Below are 11,054 nucleotides of genomic sequence, written 5' to 3'. Positions count from 1 at the left end.
CAAGAAACACAATAAAAAATCAAATAACAAAAATAATTGTAGATGACAATTATTTAGTTTTTAGATAATAGAGAAAAATACATTCAAATATAATCATGCATAGTAATTTCGGTTTCTAAAGTATAACTACCAATTAATATTACTCAATTAATACATTCAAAGACATTAATGAGTAATTATTACGCAATTAACATTCCACAAATTTATTAGCTATAACTATGCAAATTTATATTATATTTTTGTAACTCATCCATAAATTCAAACAAAACAGAATATAAATGAAAATAAATATTAATATTCCATAAATTTATTACTTATATAGTATAATATAAATGAAATTAAGTTGTCTTCAGTGGTTATGACTGATATGATGATCACATTTACTATGATTAATTAAATAAATTACACATATTCAACAATTAAACATGTCAAATTATTTATGATGAAAATAAAAAAATTTAAAGATTATTCAAACTAATATAGGGTTGACACATTCTGATGGTGAAAAAAATAACTTTGAATGAAAAAGAAAAAACACATAATAAAATTAACGAACTATTATTGTACACTCAGATAATGAATATAACCTCTAATGTTGTATCATAGGATGTGAGGTTTCTTTTCTACAAATGTCGAAACAAAGAATATGGCCAATTCGTATTTTCTGCTTTAGCAAAATAATCACACATGAAAAAATATTTTAACAAATATCATGTGAAATAAAATAATCAAATTCATTTGTTGTGCAAAGGAGAATAAAATTTAAGATTTTAGTAAGATAGGGACACATGGACATAACACTAACCCGTAGATATGCTTTAAGGGAGAGTCAAACTACAAATGAAGAGATAAGATTATAAAAGTGAGACTAGATGACAAGATAAATAAATTTATAACAACAAAGAAACAAATACAATATTGTATCTTGTAACTAAATGTGTGTGTATATATATAAATGGAGATCAAGTACATAACATAGTTATTGAGAGTTTGGTCATTGTTAAGGATGAAATCCTTATAAATCAGACATTAAGGAGTATGATTATTGGAAGAACAAATCTACAAAATAATGAACTCAATCGTACCTTATATACAATATAAACAAATCAAAGAAAAAAAATAAGAATACACATACATAACAAACAAAAAATCAATTAAAATATCTAGAAAATAATAACATATCTAAAAATAATAGCATATCTAAATGTAAACAAATAAATGAAAAAATCAATAAGAATGCACTTTAAACAACATATTTACAAAAGAAGAATAATGAAGATTGAGTAGCGGGATAAAAAAAACCATCATATTAGGTTAATGAATGAAAAAATCAGTAAAAATACACTTTAAACAACATATTTATAAAAAAAGCCATCATATTAAGTTTAAATGAAATGCAGATTGACGAATGAAATATTGGATTGTAGACATGTGAGAGAAGAAAAGAGAAATATGAAATGAAAGGGGAGAAGAATATGGAGATATGAAATGATAATGGTGGATAAGTAATTCACATGTGAAAAAAGATTCAAACCCCTTTATTGTGAGATGTAATTTATTCATAGAATAAAAACAAATGGTCACATTAATCATTAGAATTAAATTGTACAATGAACAAAAATGGAAGATTGACATGTTTTGGAGGAAAGGTTTGATTGAGAGATTGACACATGTCATGAGAGACCTTTAGTTTTGATGAGAGATTGACACATGTCATGAGGGCTTAAGAGATTGACACATGTCATGATTGACTTTTTTTGTTATATAGGTAATAGACATGGGCTGACCAATACGACTGAGAATGAGACACTTGACTAATTTGATCATTCATCTGATTAGTTATACACCTAAATCGGTATGAACTGGTTCGACTCAATGAATTTGAACATAAAATTGGTAAATCGGTCCGTTTTAGACCAGATCAACTCAGTGTGTTCAACTAGTTTTAAAAAATATGAAAGCGACATCATTTAGCATTCCTTTGGTAGAGTAGGAAAAAAAGGTAAAAGAGAATAAGATGAAAGAAGTTGAAGAAAAATAACACTTTTCTCTCATTTGGTTTGGGAGAGAGTTTAAAAAGAGAAAATGAAAAAGAGTATTGTTATATTCTCCTATTAAATCCTCATATTAATCTTCATCCTCACAAGAAAGTGACATATGTCACTTATAAACTAATCACTAATAAATAAAGTACCACATTGTGACATATATCATTTTTTTCAATAAAAAATGGAAAATTTAATATGAGAATATATCGTTTTTCAATAAAAAATGAGTCGGACCCAACATATTTTTTTCTCCCCTATCAAGTGAGGAGAAAGTGGAAGAGTAATAAATAAAAAACACTTATTTCTCTCATTTTTCTATTCAACTAAACAACACAAAAATCTACCCTATTTTTCATCCTTTTCTCTATTTTCATTCTCTTTCTCACATATTTCTCTTTTCCCACTTTCTTCTCTCAAATCTAGTTCTTTCAACTTATTTATAATTGTGTCTACCATTTATTATCTGTTAACTTCTATTAATTTTTTTTCCATGTAATTATAGTTGTTATTTATTAATTGGAAAAAAAGTTTTGTTATATAATTGAGTTTAAAACTTATTAATGCACGTTTTTATTGCAATTAAAGCATAAAACAAATTATGCTAATTTCAATTTACTTATGACATTTTGTTATAGTAAAATCGTCTGAATTGATTGTTTAATGATTTAATCAAATATATCATATTTTTTTATATTTGAAATTAAAATGACCGATCCGAATTTAATACTTGATATATATTTTGATTCTTTAATAAAAAATCCTAAATAATTTTAAGGAAAAACATAAGTCTTGAATTTCATTGCTGTATATAAGTGATTGATTTTTTAATCAATACAGTTAACAGACTTACCTATTCTTAAATTATATGATTTTTTTCATGTATATAATTTTTTGTAAGAAAACGTTAACTAGTGTCCTTTACAAGTAAAAGAAATACTTTTTTTCTTTAAAAATGCACATTCATTATGACGACATTATTTTTGTCTTATACCAACAAGACATTAGTTACTTAGTTTAGCAGTGCAAGGTCATGAGTTTAATTGTTTAGAGCAGTACTTGTTGGAATGAATAACCGCACATTTTGAAAGAAATTACTTCCTTACTCATAGTAACACAAAAAAACGATTAGACTTATTTTTTCAATACAAACATTCTTCTATTGTGTTTTTTAATGGGCTCATTACCTTTTTTTAAATGAAAATGCTCAACATGAAAAGTGCATAGCATAATCCCAAAAATCACTCATGTTTAAAAGAGAAAACAAGGATAAGGAGAAGAAAGTCATCATTCCTTAAAGAATAAAAGGGACGAGAACTTCTCTCTAAGCTAAACCTAAAAGTATTGTTTGGGTGAAAAGATATGAAACCCATAAACTCATACCAATAAGTTGTGATCTAGTCGTGCTAGACATGACTAGATTCTAAAACGACTAAAAAATCAAAAATTCAATTTTTATAACATATTTATTGTGAGATTATACCTTAAAAGATATTAATTCCTTACATTTTCTGAAGATACTCTTGTTAGTACAAAACAAGATTATCTGCCAAGTTATACCTACTTACCTTATCTCCAGAACGCAGCCATGGTTAACAACACAGTTTGTTCGTGTTTCTAAATTTGATGATCACTTTGTTCATGTTTAGGTTTTTTGGCGAAGATCCAAATCTGTCTAAAAGTGGGTTCTTTAGTCCGTGAGAGTGTGTGTGTCTGTGTTTAACATCTATAATTCATCAAAATGAGTAGTTGTTTATGGATGTATACTTTCTTCATTACTATCATGATGAGGAAGTATCTATTGTTCTCCATTAATTCATTACTGCTTCTGTTGTTGATAGGACTAATTCCCATTATTATGCGGCAACTCTTTCAAATAATTGCTTCTAAGAAGTTGTATAACTCATCTCCACACAAGAGCAGATACGTTATCCAATGTCATAAGGAGAATGGATTCGAAGAATATTTAATTTAAAAAAAACAAAAATTTGAACCATTGAAACGTTATTGTCCTCTCAGTAATGGAAAGAAGCCAGACTCATCACAAGAAGATTAAAAAAAACTGTAGTACCAAATGGAGCTAGACTCCTTTCCATAAACTTGAACTGCTCTCTCCAAATAATGGAGAAAAGTCTAACTCACCCTTTTTGTTTGGCATTAGTCAACTCAAGTAATCAAGTTTTTGTGCAGGAACTTTGCTGAACCAATCTATACCAACCAGTAAGGTTGAATCTGGTGGACATTTCCGATTTTTAGTCCATTTATAAACAAGACTTGATAAATATATCTCAAAAACATCATTTCTGATATATAAATTGTATTCCGGACCAATAAAAATATGTTGTGTCAAATAAAAGAAAATATTGATTACTTTTTCTATTTTTCCTTCAATATCTTTAGTTTGAGACATAGTTTGAGACACAATTTGAACAACATAGTCTTATGATGGTCCTAAGCAAGTCACTTTGAAGAGAAATAATATTTTCTATAATAACATTTTAGTTGGATTTCTAAGATGTATTAAGTTTTGTTATCAATTGTTCTCCAATCTTCTCTTCCTTTTTCATATCTGACATCTATTTTAAGCATACAAGCTTAAAGGATACTTCCTCTGTATTAGTGTTTTCCAACTAAATTACTTTTTTAATTTTTGTAGTTAATTTAAAACTAATGGAAGAAATTATTAACAATCCCAAAGTACTTGCACCATGCAACACAACTAATGCCAATATGTGGTGGATTTTCCTATTAAGTCCATATAGAAATACTGACAAGACATTATCATCATTTGAGTTGTTTGATTAACAATTTTAATGGGCATGGCACTTAATCTTGCCTCTTTGGTGACAACCCCACCATTATATTCGGATCCATATCTTATATATCATTCCCCATGCTCTATATAAGGTGCTTGAAGCTCATTTCTTCTCCATAGGCACATAACATCCTAGCTCTATCTAGTGTGTTAACTTAATCAAATGCTAGTTATTTTTTATTAGGTAACGATTTATACATAGCCAATACATTATCTATCGCTCACTTGTTTTACATATAGTTAAAAGTTAATGTAGTGATAATGTCAAAAACTCTTACATTGTCAAGTGTGTATATCTTTTTGTCTTAATTTTATGTGCATGTATATGAGGTTCCTTCTTCTGTTTCATTTTTAGTGTTTGAAATTATGCATACACATATCTTATGCCATATATATTGCTTATATTATTATATCTGCATATTCTCATCAGAAATTATGATATCATTTCATCATCTATCTAATCTAATGAACTTTGTTCTTTTTTCTGGCTGAAGCAAATCCAGTTATACTATTGTGTTGAAGAGCCAGAATGAGGGTTGTAGTAATTGCACTCCTAGTGTTGGTGGTGGCAAGATGTTGTATTGCTACACATAGGAAGAAGAGCATGATGATGATGAACAAATTCAAATTGCTTGAAGAATATGATAAAGAGCAGCATAATAAGCTAGTGAAGGAAGATGAAAAACTGAATTATAGTGATGATATTAATGATCACCATGAAATACCAAGAAAGGACTATGGAAAATTACCTGCAGGCTTAGGCCAACCTACAGTGACTGATGATAGTGATCACCATTACATCCCTCGCAGAGATTATAGTTCACACCCTATTCCTACTAACCAAGGAAATTAATGCTTATGCATTATATATATACAAGTCTTGCAAGAATGTTTGATAAGTAATGAATGGTTAGTTTGAGTGTAAGTTAGACATGCGATGAATTATCTTATGGTATGTGTCACTTTTCTGACTAATTAAAATAAGTACTACATGAAATGATATACAGTTTGGGATGTGACTTCTAAAATTGATTATCGTTGTAGGGTATATATATATATGTGAGATACTGTAATACATGTTAGAACGAGTGTGTGGTATTATACAACTAATCCATATGTGATAGTTGTGTTAGTAAATAATGAAGATCTGAGACTGTTTGCTTCAATATTTGTCAGTGTTCCAATCATTTCCTTAATATTTGTAGTGATTATCATGTCCGATAATTGAATGAATATATTTTGAAGTTTGCAACATGGTTTGATAGCAATTTATGTAGCTACTGTCTTGAATCCTGATCTAAAAAAAGTTAATCTAAACTATTAAAATTCAATTTTTATTCAATGCTTTCAACATAGAAAAGATAAATGGGTCAAAGCTTTCTTGGATGTTAAGTAATCATTCATCTTTTAATCAGAGAAGCATATTCAGAACTGCATGCATTTCAACCAAAATACTATTCTCAGATTTAATATGGAAATAATACTATAAAGAAGCCTCTAATTCTTAAGAATCCTTATATATTTCAAATACTCCAAGTCTTAAAACAAGTGAGGGTAACGTGTTTATTTACATTGCCAACAGGTACTGAAAATCATGATCATAGGGTATCTTTTCAACAATGGTAGAAGGCTTCACATTGCTATGGTTTCTGAAGCAATCCACCATTGATTTCCTTAGAGTCCCAGATGTAGGTAACTGGTTGCATACCCATTCCACCAATGAATCTGTGTCCATTGCAAAATCAAACATGTTTCTCAACAAGAGTTCTGGGAATGCAACCCTTTTGGTGCTAGTAGCCAAAATTGAAGCCTGCAAATAATCTAGTTTTGATTTCTCCAATTCAGATGTAACACCATCACCTGTGTATATTCTCACCTGCATAAAATACACATTTATATATATACATTATATATAGCTTAAACATTTGCATAATATATATGAAGGTTGGGATATTACAGCTGGTGAAGAACGAGTTCCACAGCATAATGCAAATGTGACATTAGGATCCATAGATTCAAGTCCATAAAGTTCACGGACAACTGAGTCTTTTTCTTCCCACTCACCCTTCTTCTGTACCTAAATTATGACACATGGTTTTAGTATTAGAGGCATATCTTATATATATCATACAATAATAACATAATTAACTACAACCAATTCAGCTTATTTGTTTATTGTTTTATGCATATGAAAGAACTAGAAGAAGAAACTGGCTGATCATGTTACCTCTTTCATATTATAAGTAACTTGTTTTCTTAAAATGAGATGCTCTATTGCTTGAGCATTTATCATGTGGCCTCCTACATTGAGGGTTGCCTGCACAGAAGAAATTCATTACAACATTAATTTTAGAACTTGATACAACTTTTTTTATTTTAGTCATGGCACTTGTCACGATATTTGGTAGAGAGATCGAGATCCTCTCCAGTATTGGTCCCAGATTCTGACACAAACAAAATAAAATTGAGGTCCATATTTTTTATTATTTTTCGGCGAGTTTAAGATGCTCCAAACAGGACAGCTAATAGGTATATTATTTTTTGAATGTACCTTGTTCAACAAGGTTGGTCGCTTCTCAGTGGTAGATGGCACTCCATATTGGATAAATCCCTGAAACAAACACTAAATTAATTATAGTCCAGATCCATGTTTTAGAATTCTCATTCACCAGATTGGTCATATATAAATTGTATTCTTCAAAAACTATTCGTCTTATTTTAATGTAAAGAACTAAAGTTCATATATAAATTAAACATAACAAAAGGAGATTATTGTTTTTTACATACATGCATGATACAAGCATTGTAAAGGTTGATCCAGAATGCTAATTTCTGTGGGTAAGTAAGGCTTTTCAAATCAACTTTCTGAAGATTGCTCATCAAAATCCTGTACTCCACAAGAAACAAATCAAAATTATCATGAATTTTATCCTTTTACCACTTCATTAATTGTTAAGTAAAAACTTACTTAGTTCTCATCATTCATTCCATACCTTAACTTTCTTAGTAATGGAATAGAGGAAGGACTTGAGATAAACTTGGGATCCATAGAGCTAGAGGTGAATATAACAAGGTTCTTATAAGGACCAATATCCCTTGGAATGGATTCTTCAGTATCAAATATACCATATGGGTCTTGTTGCCTTGATGATTCTCTTTGCATTACAAGGCTTGATTTTGGATTATTTGACAATGTATCCACCCTGAAACTTCTTGAGCTTAAAGAAGAATGCATAGACCTTGAAACTGAACCTGACTTCTCCAATTCCATTGCTCTTGATGTTCTTAGTAGTCTAACATATATGAAATTCAAACACTTCATGATGCTCTCAGATAGTTTGTTGGGTTGCCATTTCAGGTCATTCTCTTCTGACAGAAGTGGATCCAGCAATGACCTAGTTGGTAAGTCTAAGTACATCTCTGGATTACGTTCCCTCACCTGAAAATAATAGAGTTATTGCAAATTAGCTTAATCACATAGTTGGCAACAATATCTATTATTTCATGTTATGGCATGTACATGTATATAAGGCCCTTATGCTTGTTTAGGATGATCTAGTGAATTTGTCACTATTTTGATATTCAGAAACATTATTTTTAAGGAAAATAAGGGTACATATACCTTAGGTGATGGATGGCGGGGGTCCCTCATAGGTGAGAGAGGCTTTACAATCCCATTTTTTCTTGTAACTCTTTCTTGAAATTTCACATCTTGGAAATTAAATTTATCTTCTTTATGTTCAGCAGAATTTTTCAAAAAATCAGTTTTGTCATTCAGACTGAAGTCATTGAGATTATAATCACCCTTTATAGCTTTGCGTATGAAATGCAATGATTTGGCTTCAAATGCCATCCTTTCATGAACACTTCTGTGGATAGGACTAGGACTTGGAATTGTTGCAGTTGATAATTGATTATTAGAATTACTTAAATTCCCTTGATTCCATGATTTTGACTTTGATTCCTTGGTGGTTTTTTCTTCATTTTTTGAGCTAACTTGAAGTTGTTTTATTTTCCTCTCAAGTTGACTTATCTCATCCTCAACTACAACTAGCTCCGATAAGAGTTCTTTCATCTGCACAAATATTGCCATAATTAATATAAGTGTTGAAGTATTAAATGCATCAATTTTCAATATAATTTTTTTAAATAATAGCAAATTGTGGGGTGAGTATTATATTATTACCTCAGGAGGAAGAAAATTAGGAATAGAAATGGCTGAACCGTTTGGTCTATTATGCACCATCTCCAAAATTTTATGAATCTTTTTTTCTTGGTCCAACAACCTTTGAAGCATAGATACCTGTTTATTACATCAAAAAGTCATATAATTTTGTCATTCAGTTGAAAATGTCACATGTCTTATATATATCCATGAAATGACTATGCATTTCTCAAATTTGTCCTCATTATAAATATATATATATAAATTTCAGGATCTCCACTAGAATAAGACTATACATATAAATTTTCCAATCTAAAGCTATGTAGTTGAGGGGTATGGTTCTCATTCACTGCTCGTCCTCTCCACTGGCAAAAATAGCAAACTTCTAGTTCCAAAGTTTGTACTATTTATATTGCTGTAATTTCACATGATCAAGAAATTCAATCGTAGCTTTTTCAAAAGGACAGTGACACTTTTTACTCTCATCAAGTCTTAACATTAAATTAGTGGTGACATGACATCACCTCTACTTTGTTTCATGAGGAAAAAACTCAACTATTTTCAGTGTCAAGATCCTCAAATTGGGTCATCATGCACCCATGTTGGATGAACATGAATGATTCAATTTTGAATATTTTTCAATTTTGTGTTAACAGAAATTAAGCCAACTTATGAGCTAGCTTATCTCATGTTTACAAACATTCATTTTTCTTCTAATCTAACATTCTATATATAGTAACTATTTAGAAGCTGTAATCAAACTATGTAGTACATGTGGTGAATCCAAATACCTCTCTTTCAAGCTCTTCTCTCTTTTGCTTCTGTCCAGAAACTTTCTTTTTCCTCTGCAAAAAAAGAAAAAGATGGGGAAAGGTGTTTCAGAAAATAACATATTTTTCAGGTTGTCTGAAAACAAGGAACTGAATACAAACAAGTACATTGCTTAATCTGAGAATAAAAACAAAGCATGTCATAAAATAATAATCGAAAGTGTTCCCCTTCACTAAACAACCAAAAACTAAGAAAGGGAAAAAAAGAAAACAAATAACAACAAACCATCCCTATCTAAAAACTTAATATATTTCATTATGTGCCATGCATATACTAGTTGGATTGTCTTATACTGGATAATAATACATAGAGAGAGTAAAACAACAATTGCTATTGATGCATGCCTCACAACACAATACAACAGTTTTATAAGTAAAATCAGCTTTATAAAGCTAACAAATAACAACACAATACTTGGCTTTTTAAAGCTAAGTATTGGTAATGAACTCTACTCTATAAACCTAAAGTTGTCACATCTCATTGTACAAATATATTATATTTTCTGATATTATACATAAGCTTGTATACTGATAATAATTAATCATGTGGAAGAATAAAATGAAGATGAATGATGGTAATGAAAGTGCAGACTTACAATGTTGTGAGAGGGAGGGTGAAGTGAAGAGATATCTACTTGACCGGCCATGGTTGAAACTTCACAGCATCCAAGCTTGAAGCCACCACAACGTGTAGAAGAAACATTAAAACAACTTGGGCAAAGGGAGCTATGAGGTTCATCTTGATTCAAGTAATGTTGGTGAGAGGAGGATGATTGTGATGCTGACACAAGCTTAAGGCCAAAGAAATTAGAGCGGCTTTTGAGGGTTGATGTTGAAGTTGTTTTGTCAGATTTATGAGAAGATGAGAGATAGCTATCATGAAGTTTATTGTTGTTGAGGAATGACTCAGATGAGAACAGTTTATGTAGTTTATGTTGTGGTTGTGAGTGTTGGTGTGAGTGGGACATCATGCACCATGAGAATCTAGAATGAAGTGTGGTGTGGTGGGTTTTGGTATCTTGGCTTAGCTTGCAATCCTGGTATATATGTATTTTTTAAGTGAGTTACGTTTGATAGATATATGTTTGGTTCATCATTGTTTTTCAATTATATGACCCTTAAGTAAAGGTAGCCCCATCCCTTCTTCCTTTCTCATTTGCTTGGATTATGCTGCAATTCAAAACAAATTCAATAAAATT

The 11,054-nt window shown here is 30.3% G+C and overlaps 1 protein-coding gene across 1 annotated transcript; it reads right to left on the bottom strand.

Annotated features, from left to right (window-relative positions):
• On the bottom strand, positions 6,362-10,838 carry LOC109353523. The gene is made up of 10 exons (XM_019595837.1): positions 10,452-10,838; positions 9,817-9,870; positions 9,047-9,163; positions 8,483-8,935; positions 7,854-8,299; positions 7,648-7,747; positions 7,412-7,471; positions 7,088-7,177; positions 6,818-6,937; positions 6,362-6,736 (listed from the first exon to the last, which is right to left on the bottom strand). The coding sequence occupies exons 1-10, from the start codon at positions 10,824-10,826 to the stop codon at positions 6,428-6,430; spliced, it is 2,124 nt and encodes a 707-aa protein (XP_019451382.1). The 5' UTR covers positions 10,827-10,838; the 3' UTR covers positions 6,362-6,427.

This window comes from Lupinus angustifolius, chromosome LG08, assembly GCF_001865875.1.
Source record: "Lupinus angustifolius cultivar Tanjil chromosome LG08, LupAngTanjil_v1.0, whole genome shotgun sequence".
Classification (NCBI taxonomy): Eukaryota; Viridiplantae; Streptophyta; class Magnoliopsida; order Fabales; family Fabaceae; genus Lupinus; species Lupinus angustifolius.
This window is presented reverse-complemented; position numbering and strand designations above follow the sequence as displayed.